This window comes from Chelonoidis abingdonii, chromosome 3 (assembly GCF_003597395.2).
Source record: "Chelonoidis abingdonii isolate Lonesome George chromosome 3, CheloAbing_2.0, whole genome shotgun sequence".
Lineage (NCBI taxonomy): Eukaryota > Metazoa > Chordata > Testudines > Testudinidae > Chelonoidis > Chelonoidis abingdonii.
Window position 1 is genome coordinate 195,397,696 of NC_133771.1, and position 22,749 is coordinate 195,420,444.

General features: G+C 41.1%; 1 protein-coding gene across 1 annotated transcript in view; it reads right to left on the reverse strand.

Annotated features, from left to right (window-relative positions):
* Window positions 1-22,749, reverse strand: part of FANCL (FA complementation group L) — a 74,406-nt gene that overhangs the window by 12,610 nt on the left and 39,047 nt on the right. The window contains exons 7-11 of the mRNA XM_032792666.2: window positions 19,906-19,974; window positions 5,436-5,586; window positions 4,388-4,471; window positions 2,511-2,556; window positions 2,344-2,425 (exon numbers count right to left, since the gene is read on the reverse strand). Coding sequence (XP_032648557.1) covers window positions 2,344-2,425; window positions 2,511-2,556; window positions 4,388-4,471; window positions 5,436-5,586; window positions 19,906-19,974 — 432 coding nt within the window. The remainder of the gene's footprint in view (window positions 1-2,343; window positions 2,426-2,510; window positions 2,557-4,387; window positions 4,472-5,435; window positions 5,587-19,905; window positions 19,975-22,749) is intronic.

Below are 22,749 nucleotides of genomic sequence, written 5' to 3' on the forward strand. Positions count from 1 at the left end.
AGAACGTGTTGCCATCAAATGTACACTGGAGTGACTTTTTGCCACCAACTGGCTCTCATTTTCCAAGGCCTTAAATTGGTCCTTGCGAGAATGGGGGAGTGCTCAATAAAAGAACTAAATTTCACATAGTTCTGAGAGTCATATTTAGCCCACAAGACTTGATAGTTCGCCACTTTGAATTGAAGGGTGGCTTAGGAGTAGGCCTTCCTGCCAAACAGGTCCAGGTGCTCCCAGTCCCAGTTATATGGGGTGGACTTAAAGTGGTATTGGCAGCCTTTAGAGTTAACTGCATCCACAATGATTGAATTGGGAGGCAGGTGGGAGAACAGGAATTCTGTGTCATTTGCTGGCACATGATATTTCTTGTCCACCCTCTTGCAAGTTGGTGGGATGGATGCAGAGGCCTGCCATATCACCTTGGCAGAATTCATTAGCCTCATTAATAGGGAAGGGACACTCTGGAGGAGCTGGAGGAATGTAGAATGTTCACCACCTAGTGGTGCAACTCAGACACTGCTTCTAATGGCCTCTGCCACCTTCTGTGCCAAGTCCTGGAACAGCTTACGGTCATCTGCCATAGATGGTGGAGGGGGCATCACAATCTCATCCGGTGATAATGATGAGAAGCAGGCTGAAGGAGTAACATCCTCTTCGACTTTGGCCTCCTGTTCCTCCCTAGCCTGCTTGAGGACTTCAGAGGCCCTTGAGGCAGTGGCTGAAGGAGGGTACTTCCTCAGCTGTTGGTATGCTATACTAGCAGTGATGGAGGCCTGTTGCCTTTTGGCCTGCCAGGGTTCCAGTATGGCCACTGTGATGGGAAGGGGCACAGTGGTTGGTACCATGGTTGCCCACACCAGGGATGTTGTGGGTCAGAAGGGCGGTATGCCCAGTGTCCATAGTGAAACTGGGCTCTGTATGGTGGGTGAGAAGGGTGTTGGGAAGCTAGGTCCTCTTGCTCACTTTTTGATTCAGACAACGAAAAGGGCGGTGTGTGTGGCCGGAGGTCATCTGTGAGCCCAGAACAATGGGTGAACTCGATATTGTGGCAGTACGGAGGTTGATGACTGTACTGACGGAGCCTTCCCTGGGGCGGATCTTCTATGTTTCTCATGCCCCCATGGTACCGATGCTTCTTTGCCTGCACCCACTGAGTCTCTAGGCATTCAAAGTTGCCCTGTCAGTTCAGTACTACGCATGCTGTGGGTACCAGATTTAGACAGGTTTGATGCCATCGGTACTGATACTGACCGAGACAGGGATCATTTCTGGCTCGATCGGTACTCGCTATGGGGACTCTTGGACCTTTTCTAGGAGGCCTTACATGAGTGGCTCGCAGGCATCTCTTTGAGCTCACCCCCCTTCGAAGCAGAGGGTTGCAGTGAGGGTTCCCATCAAGACTCCAGAGGTTAAAGGACTAACTCCATGAGTAGGAGTTTGAGCCTCAGTTCTCTGTCCTTCCTGGATCTGGGATTCAGTTGCTGCACACTTCTGTGGAATGTGTTTCTCTCTCAAGACAACAAACGCACTGTGAGCGTCCATCGGTAACTGGGACCTATCCCTTGTAACTGAGGCACTTTTTGAAGCCCAGAGAACCAGGCTTGTCCTGGCCCCGCCCCCCAACTGGGGGTCAACAGAAGACAAAGTCCTTTTCTTTTCTTCTACGCAATGGCCAAAATAAAATGTAATGAAGCAAAGAAAGAAAAAGGGCTTCAAAATAAGTTAAAATTAGCAATTCTAAGAGAGAGAACAATCCAATAACGGACAGCTCTAGTTCTGTCTTTAGCCAAGGACGACTGAGAAGGAACTGAGGAGGCATGCTGGTTAGCCTTGTGGCAGGTGGGGAGCAGCACATGCGCAGGTGAAAGTGACTACTACCAAAGTTCTCTGATCAGCAGCACAGGGACACAAGCACGCCAACAGAGAAGCACCCACAGGGACACTACTGGAAGATGCAGCACCATTATTTGCATGGCCTCTTGTCCCCTCTAAGCAGCTCTACCTGCATAATTAGAGTTCTAAATTATCAATATCCATAACAGAATGTTTGGATTTTCCACCTTATTAGTACTATGGAACTTCCTCTTCCTCTTTTAATGTTGATGCCTGTAATTAATCACCTTAATGCTGTGGAGACCATAGGAAAAAGTGTGCACTTATAACTATTTGTTAATAAGCTAACAATTGTTGCTTGATGTTCAGAAGCCTTTTTTACACATTATTAATCCAATTACATCCTTTCTGACTCTTATTTTTGCTGGCAGTTACAATGTGACAATTTCATTTTCATCAGTCTATAGTATTCAGAAACAAAGACTGAGCATCAACAAAAAAAGCAACACTTACAGTCTTTTCCAGCACAGCACGAGAAGGAAAATCAGTTTCTAAAACTTCTTTCAAATTTTGTAGTAGGGTGATATCTGGATCCCTGCAAGTAGAAGAAAATAGACTTCAACACATGGAACTGCAAAATGCAGATTTTAAACGAAAATTATATTAGTGAAAACACTTACCACAAGTGCATGTTGTTATTCAGCTTAGTTCTCAGAGGATTTACCACTACAAAGTTATACATAGATATTTATATTACTCACAGGAAGAGACTTCCCCCCACATTTCAGCACTTACAACTAGAGATTTTTTAAAGGTATTTAGACATCTAAATATGCATATCGGTGCCTATACATTTGAAATCCCACTAGGCATCTTAAGACATTTACAAATCTGGCCCCCAGTTATCATATGTGAAAAGCCATATAGAATGATAATTTCACTAAGTTTTGGGACATTGTACACCAAAGGTGATCTCCCCTCAAGACATGGCAAGGAGCTAAAGAAAATAGAGGGAAAGACATTACGAAATTTGCAGTGGATTATTTATGACAAACAAAAAAAACCAGGCAAAATAATAATAGATGCGGTCAGATAATTATCTTTAGGAATAATTTTCTACAGGACACAGGGCATCTACTAAATTGTGATTCTGCTGGAAAAGGACTAAACAAAATAGTGTAGAGTTCCACCTTTCTCTCAGTAACTTACAGAACAAATTTGCCCAATCAACACTTAAAACAAGTAGATGTTTTGTGTTTCTGTTATCCCTGCAAACTCAGCCTGGCATCTGACAGTCAAGCTGTTTTTTTCCCCAGCTTGTGTATCATCCCCATATATAATGTGGGAAAAATCAGGACAGGATGTGACCCTGTGCCTAGACTGTAGTTGTTAATTCCATTGACTGTGTAGTAGCTAAAACTCAGTCTAGCTACTCTCCTACAGCTGCATGATATCTACAGTGCCTACAGGAGTAAAATAAGTTGTCAATAGTTAGTCACTTTTCTTATAACTGTATTTTTAAAGTATTCTTCCATCTGTGGTCTTAATTTGCCAGACTTTAATACATTAACAGTGTGCAATAGCATGCTGTGAATTCACTCTTGTATTGTTTTGTGTAAGTCTACGCAAGAGATACTGCATTTTATACTTTGGTTAAATAGAAGGCGGAGCCTGAAACCAGTAAATAAAGTTTACCTTAAAAGCTTGTGTGACGAAGTGGGGGTTTTTTCTTGGGGTTTTCTGTCTTTTCCAGGGTTTGCATACACAGGGGGGTGGAACTCAATGTCCCTGGGTGTTACTGGTTTAACAAGGTGAGGGGAGAGGGAGTTTGTTGTTACAGAGGACCGGAGAGGGACTCGGGACCCCAGCCTAGGAGACACAACGGGTTCTGGCCAGTGGGAGGACAATGGGCTGCAGAGAGAGGACCCCGGTGACCTGACCAGTGGTTTCAGCCAGAGTGAGAGCTGAGAGGAGAGGAGACCCAGGCCTTCTGTTTCGACCTGTTTACCTGGAGAAGACAATGGACTGAGGCGGGGCTTGAGGCCGGGATATCAGAGACCCATTCGGAAGCAGGGGGTCGGTGGTGAGGGGAGCAGCGAGCACCTGGATTGCAGGGAGAGGGATGTCTGTTATTGTGAAGCCAGGCTGAGGCCTGAGAGTTTCCTGTTGCTGTGTTCAAACTTCAATAAACCTCCTGTTTTATGCTGGTGGAGGTCATCGGTCTAGAGAACAGGGTTGCATCAGCCCCTTTGGGGTGAGAGAGCCCAGGGGTCAGGGCGTGGACTCCCGAGGGGCCCTGGCAAAACAGACGTGCTAAGGCTCAGGAGATGCGGCTCCAGGAGGTGGAAGGGGACTGACCCCGAGAGAGAGTGGACACCCGAGAAGGGCTGTCTCACTGAAAGAGGCACCCCCCACAGACCGCACAGGGCCAAGAGTGGGCACAATCTGTGAGTCCGTGACAGCTTGTAAGCAGTTACTGTTGCAAGTCACCACAGACCCAGCTTTTAAGACTGAGAAATGAGTTTGTATATGAAATTCTGTATATGAAAGACCTTACCATGGTCTGCTCCAAGAAAATAACACTCAGGAAGCATAGTTGGATGCCTGGGATCTACCTCTAAGTTTATGGAAACACTGTTTCCTGAAATGAGAAAGAATGCATGTAAATGAATGGTGTAAAGCTTTCCTTTACAACCGCAAATATAGAAAGGACTTATGTTTTTAAAATGAGCTGTTTTGAGCATACCTGTAGTTTTATGCACATTGTTACAGCTTTTAGATGGGTAAAGTAAGCTATTTGGCTTAGAATTCTGAAATGATAGTGTTCATGACTAGAAATTTCAGTTCAGTATGAACAAGTTTTATCTAGGCAGTGAGTTAAAGTCCTCTGATAAACTGCAAGTTGGGAGGGTGCCAGAGTCCCAACTCCAGCCAGAGCGCAAACATTTACACGGCAGTTTTATAGCCCTGAAGCCCAAGTCAGTTGACACAGGACAGCTGCAGATGTTTTATTGCAGCATAGACGTACCCTCAGGAATCAAGAAAAGGCAGGGCAAAGGGCCCAACTGAACTGCATTTCCAGTTCTTTCATCCTTCCAAAAACAGTTTCACACTAAAAAAATATTTACAGTATAACTTAAAATGTATTACAAAATTTAGTTTTCTGACAGGGGTTTCTCATTACAATTAGTAGTGAATAATTTTTGAAAAGTAAACTTGTTTTTCTTCTATTCTATAATAGATATCTATTTCATACCCAATCTATTTAAAAATTCTATACTGAAATACTTCCGATATAGGATTTTCACAAATGTACCCTCAGTTTTGAATTAATTAATACTTGTGTTTGTAATTTACAAATATTTATATCAGAACTTTAAATGTAAAATACAAAATTATATTTTCTCCCAAATTCAATATTCTGCCTCAGGTTCGTTTTGTACAATAACGAACAAGTAATAGTTTGTGTTTTTGGTGGTTGTTTTTTTTTGAAAGTGTAACCTTTGTTTTCCTATTCCTTGTTCTTTATTAAGTAAAGCAAAACAATCAACTTCACTTCTGTTTAAAAAAAAAAAAATACTTTATTCCTTCTCCTGTTTTCCTACCTATTGCAATTCTTCTCATCGTGGCACTCCGTGTGGGGTTTTCTGGCTCAAGTACCCAAGTCTTCTCATCAATTTCATCCATAGCATTCCAGAATTCTTTCAGTGATTCTAATGCTGCCAAGAACTGGTTATAAATGTCTACTAAGGAGCTCTAAGAAAAGAGGAAATTTTAAAAAGTTACATGGCACTCTACCAATAGCAATATAGAATGATTTTTAAAAAATACAGCATTTCGAAGTTTTTTTAAATCTAGCACACATCCCACTGTAAAATATACTGCAGTGTGCTACGGTCAACATTTTTCCTGTTAGCATTCAAAACACTTTTTTGATTTGTTAATGGCCCACACAAATATTAACTACAAATAGCTGTAATGTACTCAAAGTACAGCTAAATTTGATAACACATTTTTGTTATATTCTGATGAATCTAAAGTACAGTATTCTTGAAGTTGGTAGCCACTCTCAAACCTAATAATTTCAGAAATCAGTGTTACGATCTGGAAGTATTTTTATTACATATTCATAACAACTGCATTCTAAGTAAGCAGTGAGTAAAATTCAGCATAATCTGCTGTTAGTTTATGAGTTTGCCTTCTTGACTCCTATGCAGCAATTCCCACTCCAAACTAAACTTTTCAAAAGATTTTATTCACAGTCAAATAGTAGTCAGAGTCTTTTCTTAATGGATTTAATATAAAAGGCATCCTCTGCATCTCAAAAACAATTGTGTGGCCAGAAAATTGCTTATTTTAATCCCAGAATGTGATTTCTAGAAGGAATTATTTACTTTTTAAAAAGTCTGACCTGCTAGAATGGTTTCAGGACTCAATTCTCCACTGTTTGTGTCTGTGAGAAAGGGAGTGATGCTTAGTTATCTAGTCCTGGGTAAATTAAAGTTGAATAAGAGGTATAGCAGATTCAATTTCCACGGCTTAACAGACTAGAGAATTCAGCCCTCAACCCCTTCAATGAGAAGGTAAAGGTTTAAATATTTAATTTCAAGAGATTGGTAAATTAAATGTACAGATCTGAGTTTGTAATTCCACTTGATTTTAAGAGAATTACACCCTTAAACTCCATTATACAACTGCATTTCGAACATAGCATATGCATTTTAAGCACACTTTTTTTTATATTTCATTGTTTCAGTCAAATAGATATTGCTATAGTAGTTTGGTCCTAGACAACTTTATAAAAATAAATTTGGCTCTGAAAAGACCTATTTCTTCATAAGGATTTTATAATGTTGATCAACAGTCCATTAGGGGAAAAACCATTCGTAGATTATTTACCAGATTTTAATTAAATAGTTTAAAAGAATAGCTCTTCTACTTCCAGTCTGTAAAAGCAGCAAAGAATCTTGTGGCACTTTATAGACTAACAGACTAGCACTAACAGAACATTTTTTGGAGCATGAGCCTTTCGTGGGGTGACATACCCGCTTTCGTCAGAATGCATCGTTAGTGGAAATTTTCCTAGGGGGCAGGTATTATCATACAGCAAGCAACTACAGATAACTGAGGTTAGTTCAATATCAGGGAGGATGAGGCCCTCGTTCTAGCAGTTGAGGTGTTGAAAACCAAGGAAGAAAACTCGGTTTTGTAGTTGGCAAGCCATTCACAGTTCTCTGTTAAATCCTCGACTGATGGTGTCAAATTTTGCAGACTGTAACTCGAAGCCTCAGCAGTGTCTCTCTGAAGTCTGGTCCGTCCTGAAGTTTTTTTGTGCTGGGCGGATTGCCACCTTACAGATCTGCTTTAGTGTGGCCAGCGGAGGTTTGAAGTGTCTCTCTCCATGCGGTTGTATCTTGTCATTTCTCTGCAATCCTAATCATCTGATTTGTGTTCATTTATCCTTTCCCGTATAGACTGTCCAGTTTGGCCCGATTATACATAGCCAGAGGGGCATTGCCGGCAAATGATGGCGTATTTACCACTGGTGACGCTGCAGCGGTAAACTTGAACGGTCGACTGGCGGATGTCGTCTGGTTGTAGTATTGGGCAGACGTTGGATCGAGTTTGTGCATGGATTGGTCCTTGAGCTAGGGTTACTATGGTGCGGTGTGCCATCGTTACTGGTGAGATATGTTTCAGTTGGCAGGTTGAGCTTCGCTCCCGGCGTGTGTGCCATCCAATTCACGGGCGAGGATGGTCCTGACCCGTACCCAACGGAGGCCTATAAAAGCTGTGGGTCATTTGTCCGGATGCTTGTGGATCCTGATGATGCAGTTTGGAGGGGCGTCTTTAGCTGCGGGGACTGTAATGGATGGCACGTGGGTCCTGTTGGTTCTTTGGTGTCGTCCTCGGTGTGCTGGCCTGTTAGAATGTTGGTATTTGGAGGGTGTCTGGTGTGCCTCCTTTTGGGTGTACTCAGACCTGATTCATGATGACAACTAGCACCTCCCGTTATAGCCTCTTTGATGACTAAATGTCAGCGGTGGTTTCTGAGGCCTGTGGATGGTATTGTGTTCTGCACGACTTAGGTTATGAGGCAACGCGATCGTGCTTTTCCGACAAATTTCATGCCTGTGAACGTCCGAGCATTCAGGTGGCTAGATCCCAGATGTCATTTCGCCCATTCAGGAGGGAGTCATGGAGTTCTTTGTGCTGTTGCCACCAGACAACTTCCCTCCAATTACCAAATTCTACAGGCCACTTCCCTCAGATCCCACTGAGGGAATAAACTAAGAAACTGCACATCTACTGCAGGAACACTCCCTACACTAACACCGGAAACAAATCAAACGATGCCCTTAGAGCCCCAATCAGCGGTTTATTCTATCTCTACTACCCAAAACTCCACAAACCCGGAAAAAAAAAAAGAAAAAAAGAGAAAAAATCCTGGACACCCCATCATTCTTCGGGTTAGTCTTGGCACTCTCACTGAAGGACCTGTCTGAATATGTTGGATCTCTACTTCAGACCCCGTATGGCCACCAGCACTCCCAGCTAATCTCCTGTGACACCACTGATTTCCTGAGGAACACAATCGTGGCCGTGGACCTTCCCAGAAAACCACCATCCTAGCCACCATGGATGTAGAGGCTCTCTACCAACAATCCCCCACACAGGATGGAATACAAAGCTGTCAGGAACAGTATCCCTGATAGCCATCAGCCACAATTGCAGCTGCTCAGCTCTGCCTTATCCTCACACACACTATCTTCAAATTTGTGATGACAAATATATCTCCAGCATCAGTATGGGCACCGCTATGGGCAACCCGCATGACCCCCACAATTATGCCAATATTTTATTGGCCCACCTGGAAGCACGCTTCCTCGGCTCATCGTCCACTCACGCCCCTTCTCTACCTATGCTACATCTGATGACTCTTCATCATCTGGACCCATGGAAGGGAGACTCTGGAAAAATTCCACCACGATTTCAACAGCTTCCACCCCCACAACCTCAGCCTTGACCATCTACACGGGAAGTCCTCTTCCTAGCAGCACGGTGCAAATACAGTGACGGAACTGCATTAACCCACCCTATACCTCGAAAACCTACCCGACGCTATGCCTACCTTCATGCCTCACAGCTTCCATCCCGGGCACATCACACGATCCATTGTCTACAGCCAAGCACTGAGGTACAACCATATCTGCTCTAACCCCTCAGACAGATACCAACACCTACAAAATCTCCACCAAGCATCTCAAAACTACAATACCCACACGAGGAAATAAGGAAACAGATCAAACAGAGCCAGATGTGTACCCAGAAGCCTCCTACTGCAAGACAAACCCAAGAAAGAAACCAACAGGACTCCACTGGCCATCACATACAGTCCCCAGCTAAAACCTCCAACGCATCATCAGGGATCTACAACCCATCCTGGACAATGATCCCACACTTTCACAGGCCTTGGGTGGCAGGCCAGTCCTCGCCCACAGAACCTGCCAACCTGAAAACTATTCTCACCAGTAACTGCACACCGCACCATAGTAACTCTAGCTCAGGAACCATCCATGCAACAAACTCGGGGATGCCAACTCTGCCCACATATCTTACACCAGCGACACCATCACAGGACCTCAACCGCAGATCAGCCACCCATCACCGGGTTCAAATTCACCTGCACGTTCCCACCAATGTAATATACGCCATCATATGCCAGCAATGCCCCTCTGCTATGTACATCGGCCAAACTGGACAGTCTCTACGGAAAGGATAAATGGACACAAATCAGATATTAGGAATGGCAATATACAAAACCTGTAGGAGAACACTTCAACCTTATATATACCTGCCCCTGGAAATTTCCACTACATGCATCTGACGAAGCGGGTATTCACCCACGAAAGCTCATGCTCCAAAACGTCTGTTAGTCTATAAGGTGCCACAGAATTCTTTGCTGCTTTTACAGATCCAGACTAACACAGTTACCCCTCTGATACTTTACTTCCAGCCTGGGTATGGTTTCAGAAACAAAATGCAGATTTTCTTTTTTTTTTTAACATCTCGAAGTGCAATCATTCTAATGAAAGTATTTATCTTGCAAAATTATATACAACACATACTAGATAATTGCAAAAGCTGGTCTTTGTATCTCCACTTTGGCTGACCCACTAAGATGACAGGGATGTAATACAAAGAGGGAAGAAGAGAAAGGGGGAAAAGATAGGCACGTCAGAGAGCAAAAGGTTACAACAGTCCATATGAGAGAATCAAGGCATGGATAAAAATTTTGGAGTAGCGATCGAGAGTAAGAGATGTACTTTGTCTATATTAAAAGAGGAAGCAAAGAAACATAGATGGTGACTGGATATGGAAAAAGGGGGTTGGGAGGAGAGTCAAAGATGATAATGAGCTTGCAAGCCTAGGAGACAGGAAAAATAGCAAAAGTTGCCAAAGAAATTAGAGAGAGACTATTGGAAATTAATCAAGTGGAAAGATACAAAGTACGTCTACGCAGCAAAGAAAAACCTGTGGTTGGCCCGTGCCAGCAGGCTTGGGCTCATGGGCCTTGGGCTGTGAGCTACATATTGCTGTGTAGACTTCCAAGCTCGGGCTTGAGCCCAGGCTCTACGAACCTGCAGGGTGGGGTGATCCCAGAGCCCAGACTCCAGCTGAAGTCAGAAGTCTACACAGCAATGAAACAACCCGAGCCCCGTGAGCCCGAGTCAGCTGGAACAGGCCAGCCACAGGTTTTCTTTGCTGTCTAGAGATACCCATAGAGCTCAATTTTAGAGACTTGCTTCTCTGGGATACCCTGCTGCCATCTCAAATTTAGAAAGGCAGTGGCACTTTTGAGAGTGAAGAGAGGGGAACAGTTTGGAGGTAGATTTGGGAATCATCTGGATGGGGTGATTATTGAAACAAAAGAAGTGGATTGGGGAAACAAGAGAAGGAAGAGGAGTAAATGGAGAAAAGAACAGTGATGCTAAAGGTGTCCCTAGATGGAAGAAGAGGAGCCATTATGTGTTTTGGAAGACAATAATATGAAAAAAGGCCACATGATTTTAAATCTCACATATCATTTTGGCCTGGAAGTTTTTGGGTTCTCACAGAAAAAAATCAAATCAACAAATAAATAGTGATAACTATTTACAAAAGTATTCCTTTTAGGAATATATTATATAGAAAATCTGTTTATAGTAACTTTTATCTACCATTTTTTTCTCTATGTCAACTGGACAAAAGGAAGCAAAATGATGGGGGTTGCTGACTTTTTTCTTGGAGCATGATATTTCATTGTTTTTTTGTATCTGAGAAAATATTGTAAAAAGAAAAGGTATAGATTGGAAATAAAAAGTTGGAGTTTTTCCACTGTTATTAAATTATATTAAAGTAGGAAAGCACTTAAGCAGAAAAGTGTGAATACTGCCAATCTCAAAATGTAACGCTTATTATCTTTAAAAGCATTTTGTTACTTTTATAATACCTGAAGTGATATAATAACGTCAGTCACTTAACCAGATCTTAGAGTATAATATCTTCATCTTAAGTACTATTATTTCCAGTATTTTAATAATTTTAATACAGTCCTGGAATGTGATATTTTGTGCTCTGATGACACTTAAATTAATTGCATAATTTTCTGGTACTTGCAAAAGTTGCTTTCCTTTTTTTTTTCTTTTTACATTTTCCTACATCATATACAGATAAATCCTCTAATAATCATTGCTATCTTTATCTTTGGGGAATTCAAACGATTTCAATAGAAAAAAGAAACATCAAGGGACTACAACCCACAGATAAAATTTAAAATCCAATTAATTTTAATACTAATTGTAATTTTTCAATGATGTTCCTTAAAATTCCTCCCCTTTGGGTTTTTTTTTTTTTGAAATGCTCTGTTCATTTGATCTTATTTGCATGCTTCACTGATGTTGCCAACTGTCTTTTTCTGTATGTCTATCTACATCTATATCTATTTAAATCCATCATACTACTTTATCATGCAACCATGAAAAATGTATCATTCCTTTATACTTCATTAACCAGTTAATTTTTGACCACTGCTGACCACAGTTCTTTTAAAACAGTGCTACTGATACTGTTTTGGGCTGTGCCAACAAGGTACTTGCTCATGTAGTCAAATAAAAGAGGGTTACCTTCCATAACTACTGTTCTTCAAGATGTGTTGTTCATTTCCATTCCATTGTTGGTGTGTGCGCTCGTCAAATGCACTGGTCAAATGCAGAAGTTTTTCCCTCAGTGGTGTCGGTAGGGGACTGGCTCTGGTGCCCTCTGGAGTGGCACACGTATGCACCAGTATAAGGGGTGCTGTCGGCTCCCCACTCCCTCCGTTCCTTCTTGCCGGATCTCCAACAGAGGGGAAGGAAGGCGGGTCATGGAATGGACATAAGCAACACATCTTGAACAGTTATGGAAGGTAACCGCCTTTTCTTCTTTGAGTGCTTGCTCATGTCCATTACATAGTAGGTGACTCCCAAGCAGTACCACTGGAGACAAGTAGGAGTTCATGGAAGTGTTGATAGCAACACAACTCTGCCGAAGCCAGTGTCATCTCTGGCCTGCTGACTGATGGCATAATGAGATGTGAACATGTGCACTGAGGACCACGCTGCAGCCCGGCATATGTCCTGGACAGGGACTTGCAGCAGGAAAGCAGCCCTTCTCAAATGAGCCTTCACTATCGGAGGAGGCACAGTCTGCGAGATCTCGTAACAGATACAGATGCACGTAGTGATCCAGATTGAAATCCTCTGTGAGGACACCAGGAGACCCTTCATCCTGTCAGCTATCACAATAAGGAGCTTAGTCGATCTGCAGAAGGGCTTGGTGCACTTTAATTTAGAAAGCCACTGCAATGCCTGACGTCTAGAGTATGCAGACACCTCTCCTCGCTGGTCGAGTGAGGCTTTGGACAGAATACCAGAAGAAAAATATCCTGGTTGACGTGGAAGTGTGATACCACCTTTGGCAGAAAGGTAGGGTGGAGCTGTAGCTGAACCTTGTCCTCATAGAACATGGTGTACAGGATTCTGAAGTAAGAGCTTTGATCTCGAACATTCGTCTCATTGAGGTAACAGCTACAAGGAATGCAACCTTCCACAACATGTGGGAAAGGTAACAAGAAGTCAAATGCTCAAAGGGCGGGCCCGTCAGCTGGAGATGACCAGGTTGAGATCCCACTGGGGGACTGGGTCCTCGACCACCTGAAAGAGTCTTTCAAGGCCTTTCAGGCACCTAATAGTCATGTCATGAGAGAATACTGATCTACCCTGGAGATGAAGGTGAAAGGCTGATTTAGCCACTAGGTAAACCTTGATCGAAGAGAAGGCGAGGCCCTGGTGCTTTAAGTGAAGCGGGTAATCCAGAATGGAATGCAGAGACAACCGGTTTGCGGAGATATCCTGCTCCGTTGTCCAGCGGGAGAAATGCTTCCACTTTGCCAGGTAAGTTGCTCTGGTGAAGGGCTTCCTGCTCTCCAAGAGACCCTGCTATACCTGACTAGAGCAGGCTTGCTCCTCTGGATTCAACCATGCAGCATCCAAGCTGTAAGGTGGAGTGAGGTTTGGTTTGTGTGCAGCAGCTGACCATGATCCTGCGAGAGCAGCCCATGGGGCTGCTACAGCCACGTCCATGAGCATGCCAAACCAATGCTAGCAAGGCCATGCTGGGGCAAATCAATGCCCCATGCCTTGTTCCTCTTGATTTTTAAGAGGACTTTGCTGATGAGTAGGATTGGCAGGAAGGCATACATTAGGTCTCCTGGCTGAGGCCTTGCAGGGAGCAGAACTGATGACACTTTCTATTGTTTGGTGGTGAACAGGTCCACTCGGGGAGTTCCCCACTTCTGGAAGAGCATCCTGATAACCTCCGAGTGGAGGGACCACTCATGGTGAGAGAAGGACCTACTGAGGCAATCCGCTAGCATGTTCTGGATGCCAGGGAGATGCAAGACTTCCAGATGGATCACGTCAGATGCAGAAGTTCCACAATCAAAGGGCTTCCTGGCACAGAGCTGATGAATGAGCCTCCCCTCCCCCCCCCATCTGTTGACATAGAACACGGAGGCCATGTTGTCTGTCAATACCTGCACTACCCGATGGGATAAGTGAGGAAAGAACATCACACAAGCTAGACAGATGGGTCTGAGCTCCCTGACATTTAAATTGTGAGCTCCTCTCTTGACCATAGCCCCTGCATTCGCAGAGTTCCGAGATGCGCTCCTCATTCAGGGTCAGATGCATCTGATATCAGGGAGACCTGATGGTAAACGGATTGGCAGTGATCCTGGCAATCAGATCTGACATTGCTCTGAACCTGACCTCTGGCAGGAAGGCTCTGGCTCAGGTAGTTGAAGACCGCTCTAATAAACTCTTATCCTTTCAACAGGAACCAGTGTTGATTTTTCTTCTTTTATCAACAGGCTCAGAGCTTGACAGGTCACCTACAATGTCTCGCTACACTGGACCTGGACTCTGGAGCAGCCCTTTATGAGCCAGATGTCGAGGTATGGGTAACACACAATCATACAACGAAACTCTCTATGTAGCAGATAGGGGATCCACTGTACAAAGATTTGGGAGTTTGAGGACATCCTCAACATTGTCAAAAGATGCAGCAGATACCAGAGACAAATGCAACTGCCTGTCCTGTGCAGTTGGTACTGGAAAGTTAGGATGTACTAGAGAAAGATATGGTCTCGATGACCCAGTAGCTGTTGGTACGGACAACTGCACGGTGCCCATTAACAAGAGGATTCCAGCTTATCTGACACGATCAAGTCTCTAGAACATCTAAATTCTTGCAGCAGGTGTAAATGAGCCAAATGTGTAAATACCGAGGGAACGGTCTACTTCAGTGGTCCCATCTGGAAAATGGGGCAGGTCGAAAGGCACTGGTAGTTGAGACACAGGTCTGTTAGATGACTCCGTTACTGAGGATGTGGATAGCCTCTGTTCTTGCAGATGTCTTGCTACTCACATACCAGCACCAAGGAGTCTGAAGATGGCAAAAGCTTCCATTAAATAATATGTTTGGAGTCTCTGCTAAGTCTGTCATGCTTCAACAGCATTCGGGTTGGTTTCAGTACTGAGATATAAATGGTACCCATGGTGTTTTGAGGAACTTCAAAGAGCTCCTGGTACAGAAGCAGCTTGGAGCCTTCACAGAACTCTCTGTGAGACTTAAGGTGACTAAGCTCTTTTTTTGGATGAAGGCTCTCTACAACAACTAGAAATTTTCTTAGGAGGCTTGTTGATACCACATATACTTTTCTCTGATGAGGATCTCTGGAGACCAAGCAGCAGAGGTCAAACAGGAAACAAAGAATGCTTGGAGACTGATGATGGGGGAAGGGCCTGCGTTGAGGTTGGTCACAGAGCCTGCTGCATCATCAGAAGCCTAAACTTGATTTCTCTGTTCTCTCTCTATATGGTTTTAAAAGAGGCACAGATCGTGGGGTTACAACCCAGTTTGCTGAGTATTAACCATTCATGTAGACAAGTCAGAGTATGTATTAAAGAACTTCCTAGCAATCTAAATTATATGAATGGTTCAAACACAAGGAAAGAACTACTACCCAGGTGATATGATGAGGTAAAATAGGAATAGGGAAATTTATCCAGGGTGACTTGCTTGGGCAGAACCTTATATTTGGGATTAAACATCTAAACACCACTGGCAATCTCCAATCTCCAATGCAGTCAATGGAAAAACTCACATTGATTTCAGTGGGGCCAGGTTTTCATCCTATGAGTTTGGAGGCACCGGAAAAGCATGACTGCTTGTATCTTACACATTCAAATAGTAATGCTTAATACTTTAGCACTAGTGTACCTACATTCTTTGTTCCTTTACTACCTCTAGAATATTAATAGTATTAGTAGATCTGCAGAAATGCATGGCTCATCGTCCTTTCACAATGTTTCATTTAGATAAGTAGGTGGCTGCATCCACAGCCTGGTCTCTTCTCTAAGGGAATTCCTGAATTCTATCTCAAACACCTCATCCCCAAAATCCCATAATTTACAAGTGTAGGCTAAACTGCATTAGTTAGGTTTTAAAAAGTAATGAGTTATTGCTTGGATAAAATGAAAACCCTTCAAAGGTTTCTAAGAATGTGACACTGAGGGACAAATCCAAGGGATTAATTAGTTTATTCACACTGTCAGAATAGATTACAATATTCACTCCTGGTATGACCAGATGAGTACTCCAGTACCAGATCCTACCAGGCCATTTGTCTAGGGCTGAGGCTTGCTTGAGTAACTTCTCCGTCTCTGAAATATGTAGAGCTGCCATATAAAGGTCTATCAAAACCTGTACTTACTTCTCACCTCTCTTTCAACAAAAGAGCCTAGTCAGATACTTGTTTTGAGAGCAGTTCTTTCAACTCTCCATCAGAAAGCCAAGTCTCCCAAAAGTGAAATTCCTCAAAAAACAGTTCTGAGTTAAGAAAAGAATGTTACATTAATGCTGAAGGGATCCTTCTTCTATAGGATCCACACTTGGTATTTCAAATGGCAGAATAAAATCAAAATGTTTGAGGACACAACTACTAATGTATGCTTGCACCAAACGTTCACTGCTTTCTAGATGGCTCCAAGAGTTGCAGTACCCAGGTGCAAGTCTCAATTGTGAAACTAGAAGGTCGTATACTCAACACTCCACCAAAAGATTAATATCAAGAATATGTTTCAGCTGAATACCAGAGAAAACACAATATCTGTGAAAAAGTCTTCCCAGTGTTGTAGGTAGGACTAAACATGAGAAAATTTAATGAACAATTCTGGACTGATAATAGAAGGGATTAGATGACCTTTTTTCATCTGTAATTTGTTATTCCATGTTATTTACGGAAGATGAATACTTCCCTCCTGCTCACGCACACACATTCACCAAAACTAAATCTAAAACTGAGTGAACATGCTAATATCTTTAGAAAAATGTTGTCAACCATTCCAGTCTTTTGTATTGTGTTAGAGGGTCACTACCTCATGGATATGTAGAAAGTTGAGTACTGTAAAGTTCCTATACTAGAAATACCATAATTATGATCAATATTATTTTACTATGGGAACTATTTCTTCAAAATTCTAAAGAATAATGCCATCCACACCAATATACCTTCCCAGATCTTGTATTATGTTTCACTGTTAGCTGCATAACCTCATTAGTCATTAATTTCCATTTTCATGACCTTCATGAATGAATCCAGATGGGTAATGGTCAATATAGGGACAGTAATCTAATGTGAGGGCACAAGAATCCAGATACCCAATGATTGTAGAACCATTCTTAGAGTATATGCTAAAATGTGCAGACAGTAAATTTATCTGGTTAATTAGAAAAAGTATGTAACTGAAATAAATAGATGTTCTTGCACTTGTCATTGAGAAGCACTTTGCATTTATTTGGCACATAACAGTAGTAGCAGCAGCAGCTTGCCCTTGGTGCTGATTTCTGACTACTCTAAAATGTCTCTTCTGAGCTAGAATACACCGGCTGTTGCTGATCATGCTGTGAGACACCTGCATTGGCTACTAGGCTTGCCATGACGCACAAAACCCTACCATCTTCAGCTTGACATTGTGCAAGTTATAATTATTCATCCAAATGAATATGTCAAAGCAGCAGCAGCAGACCTCTCATCAGAGAGAAAGAAAAATACATCAAAACATTATCAACCCAGCAGGAAGACAGGGACCATAAGGAAAATTACCCATTTTTAATATGGACGCCATAAAGCCATGTCTATTATTATTCAAAAAAGGAAAATAAAGATCTTCCAAGTTTCAAGTCCATAAGCACTAAAACAGAACTTGAAATAGGCAAAAGCAGACAGGAAAAAAAAATTACCTGAAATCTATTTATATTCCCTTTAACAGGAGTTTGTATTTGTATTATAACAGTGACATTTCCACTGCTTCAGTTAAGGGTCTTGTCAGTGTTTCCATTAAAGGTGACCTACACATGTTAAAATTAAAAGCCTATCAGGATTAGAACTGCATGTTGAATACTCAAAATATCTAGGACAGGGTAAGAGTCACATTCTGTATGTCTTCCTTTTTAGTCTTCTTAGGTACCAAAATATTCAGTCATACCATGAATTGCTGGATACTGCTCCAGGCAATATCCCAACAAGTCCTATGCTAAATTAACAACTTTCTGGAGCCTGAATTAGGCCTACAAGGGTTAATTCCATACATTCTGAAAAAATGTGTGATTTTCTGTTTTCTAAGAAGTGTTATATCCTGTTTCCAACCCTCAAACACATTTTTGCAAAAAATTCCCACTCTGATCGATATAGGCAGACTCCATTCTCCAGCAGAGCTCTACGAATGATGCGACTGTACCAGCATACTGCACAGTGTGTTGGGAGCTTCATTCAGAATTAAAGGAGACTATCTGCAGTTGGAATGAATGGTCACTGGTTGCAAAGACAGAAAAAGGGTAAGTCTCTAGATAATTATACTGTGAATAGTCTCTCTTATCCCAGTTGTTTGGAATATTCACTACCTAATTCTAATCTTAATAAATTTTTCCTCTAGGATTTTTGTAGGTCACATGAACAATGCCAGACTTTCACCTGTTTGCAACATGAATGGAAACATTATCAATTTTAACTTGTCAAACAAGGTTGATTCTTGGGAGGTTTGTTTAAAACCACTCAAAAAAAAAAGTTACTCCAGATGGTAGTTCTTAAGATTATCAGCAGCAAACTATCAGAGCTGAAATTTATTGAGGATATTTGTAATGCTTTTAACTTAAGTCAGCTTGTATTTTTCAGTCTGTCAATCAAAAGAAAATCAACTCAAATATTTTCAACATTAAACAAACATGAATTTACACAGTCTATAAGTGGCTTAAAAAAGGTATCGAAAGTGATATATGCGTACACAATATAAAAGTCAGTATTTATAACAAGAGCAACAAAGCCACTAGAAATTTATAGAATAAACAATATGCATGTAAGTTGTTCCAAAACATGTATGGAATCAACCAAAGCTCTGAAAGTGAAAATGAAACTGTGAAATGTCAAAATATATTTATTATTTTCTATATATAATCTTGCCTAGATCTGCAGTTGTTCCTTCATCAAATTTCCAATGTGATGTGTCATCCTGAAAGTGACAAGACTCAGAGTTTTGCCGCTCAGAAGTTATGCAGCCATCCCAAACTGATACAATCTTTATGCCACACCACAAGAAATTAATGTTTTACATACACTTGCACACTTTTTATTAATAAGTGGAAACCCTAACAATCTGAGAAGGACAAGATTTTTTAAATATGTAATATTTACAAAAAATAATGTTTAGTTTTATTTAATTCGGGAACAAACATTAAATATTTTCTACAGTGTGTTTCAGTTAATTTGTTTGTAAATCTGTTATCAAAAACATTGAAGGGAGAGATGCAAGAAATAATGCATGAGAAACATCAGGCCTTCCACAAAAAAGGAAAGCAATGGCATTTGGTTCTTAATTAGAACAAATCATTAAACTTACGATACTGTATAACACTCAAGTGCTCTTATTAAACTACATACATTATAAAGGATTGCTGTTTGTTTTTATTCAGTGTTTTAGAAAATATTCATCAAGGTTTAGAGGGAGCTTTTTCCCCTGTTATCAGTAATTACTCTCTCATGTATATATTTCTCAGTATCATTCATAAATATTTGGAGTCTCAGCAGTCCAGTGTGTAAGAGATGGGGTAGGGACTTAGCGCTGACACAGTAGTTCTAAAAGGCTGAGGAAACATTTTAAAAATTGAAAAAAATGATGAAAGCAAATTAATTTAAAACTGTAAATGTTGGAGAATTAAATATGAATACACTAAATATAGCATTTTCCCAAGCATGTGTGAAGGAAAAAATACCAAAGAAAACAAATGGAAAGAGGTTTCAAAACAGTCAGACCTGTTTTTCTTTTTAAATATACCATTACCACACACCTGTCATATCAGAAACACAGTGTAAATATATCTGTAAGCTGGTAAATAAATATAATCTTAGTTATTAGAAAAGGACAGTATGGATTTTACCTGTGGAATCCAAGAGATAGCAAATTCAACAGGGAAGTCTACACAGCAATCTGGTGGTTCTGCAGGATACTGTGGAAAAAATACCGGTATTTTAATCATTTTTTGCTCTTTTATGAGATTTGCCAGTCAAGCTGATGCATTGTTGGGAAAACTTGATATCAGATGAGAGAATTTGATAATGAAATTTGAGAGCCTCAAATACCTTGAATACCACTGAAAATATGTAAACTATTTCCCCAGACAGTAATAAAATGTTAGAAGTTACCATTTAAACAAGAAACCTTCATTTACAGAAAATTTCAGTATAGCAGATTTTATTGAAGCCAGAGAGCTATCAGTCTGCAAAGTGTACAATGTTTTCAAACATACATTTTTTTAAAAAAAAGACAAATAGGGAGAATTCAAGACAGAGGAAGGATGTTTCTTCCAGTCTTTTCTTTATCCTGTTTAAAAAAGGTTAATACTTTTCATATTAATATAGCCCCAATGAATGGAAGAACCTATATTTGCATTCTTAAGATATTTTTCCAGGTTTAGAAATGTTTAATAACTCTTCCCAAGCCTAGGATTCAACTTCCAATTTGCTGTGATACCCACCAATATAGGAAAAGCAATATTGTCAAATATTCAAAACCATCCAGTGATGAAACTAAATTGCAACTGTGTACCGCTTCTTCAAAAACTAATAAACTTGGGCATCTGATTAACATATTCTGTTGTTTTTTTAAACAATCTAACATTAAAAGAAAGAATGCCAAGGGAAGGAAAAAATAGCCAGAACAAAAATCAACAGGCTATATACAAATATGAAAGCTATTCAATTTCAAAGTTTAATTCTTTACTTAATCATTCTTTATACTAGTCCAATCTATTGCTTTTTGTAAGCATTACACTATGAAATCTGTGAAAGAGAAACTACGCACCTCCATTTTCTACACAAATACAAGGAAAAAAATAATTAATTTCATAGAAATATGCCCAATACTCTGGCCCCTACCAGAGCCCACCTGAGGTATGTGATTGTTGGTCTGAATGCTTCTACCACTGCATCCAATGCAGCAATGACCCCAATCAGCATATTTCTCCTCCTCCACCTTACTCCTACCCAAGTCCCATTATATGCTACAGGAAGAACAGGCAGTATTGGAAACTACTAGAGGTATGAGGATAGTTCCTCAGCACTTTGGGAGAAAGGACAATGATTAGTTCAAAAGGAAACAGAAGGTATGGATGAGAGAGGAACAGGGGCAGCTCCAGGCATCAGCACGCCAAGCGCGTGCTTGGGGAGGCAAGTCATGGGGGATGCTCTGCCGGTTGCTGCGAGGGCGGCAGGCAGGCTGCCTTCGGTGGCATGCCTGCAGAAGGTCCACTGGTCCTGCGGCTTCGGCGAACCTCCCCACAGGTGTGCCGCCGAATCCGCGTGACCGGGGACCTCCTGCAGGCAAGCCGCCGAAGGTAGTGCTTGGGGCAGCAAAATACCTAGAGCTGCCCCTGGGGAGGAATAGGAGCAGAAACCAAAAGAAGAGAAGGACAACTGTTTTCCTCATTAATGAAATGGTGTATTAATTTTATAAGACTTTTCTTTAAAAAGTGAGACCCTAATTACCTGGTTAAAAAGTAATTCAGCCCTATAAAGATGATATAAGTTTCCTCCCATCTTCCCCATAAATTCATCACTAGTCCTGATGACTTACTGAAATTTTGATCATCGATTTGTTAGAACTTCTTTTCTGACATCTGAAATTTAACAGAAAACCTCATCGTTATTATCTGCAAATTTTAGATCTGCTCCAGGTAGCTTCCTATTATCCTCTATGGTAAAGAATAGTGCATAGAAACTTTGTTTCTCTGCAATATCCATATCCTCTTTGATCATTCTCCTGACACCCTTTTAGTCTATTGGACTACTGACTGATGCATGCTATATTTTTTATTTAAAAAAAAAAAGTATATATCCATTTGCTGTTTAAATTTCAACTTAGCTCTTCTAACTGTTAAACTAAGTTTTTTAAGGCAACTTATTGCTTGAATAAGCTTTTGCCTTTTTCCATTTTAATCACACTGGTTTCAGTCACAGTCATGACTTGCAGACAAGTTAAAAAATGAACATACGGAAAGGGAACTGAAACAACTGGGCAAGAAACATTTACCGAGTTCTTTCACCTGCAGAAGCAATATATTTTGCCATTTAACCTAGCAATTTGGCATTACATTTTTTCATTAAATATTTCATTGCATGCATAGAAGTATACTTGCTGTCCTACAAGTGTAAGAAATTTGATCACAATGCCTGAAATTATGAATAAGTTTTCCATGCTAGGGACCAGCATCAATCTTGGGAGCACAAGTTAAAATCCCAGCAGTGTTAGTCAACTGATCCCTCGTCTTTTATAAGTAGGTAAAATGAATTCTATGCATTTTTCGAGGGTCTCTCAGATGCGATGGTGAAAACTGGGTTCCTACTTGCTTTATGCGAACTAAAAAAATTCCTATGGCACTTTTTGCCCTAAATATCTTGGCCAAACTTTTCTCACCTCACAGTATCGTGCTATATTTTGTGCAGCAGCTAATTATCAGCCTCTACCTTATACACGTCTACTAAACAGAACCATTTTTCCACTGTACATCATTTAGGAGAGCATGTTGGTATCTTTCAGTATGAGGTTCTATATAAAAGTAAATTATAAGGATCCAGAGGCCACAGACTTTGTTAAAACAATAAAGAACACAAATTCAGTCACATTTTACGTTAAAGTTACATTTATAAATAGTAAATACAGGTTAGAGATCACCACACTGTAGGGCTGTCAATAGCAGTTAACTCAAAACAAACTGTGATTAATT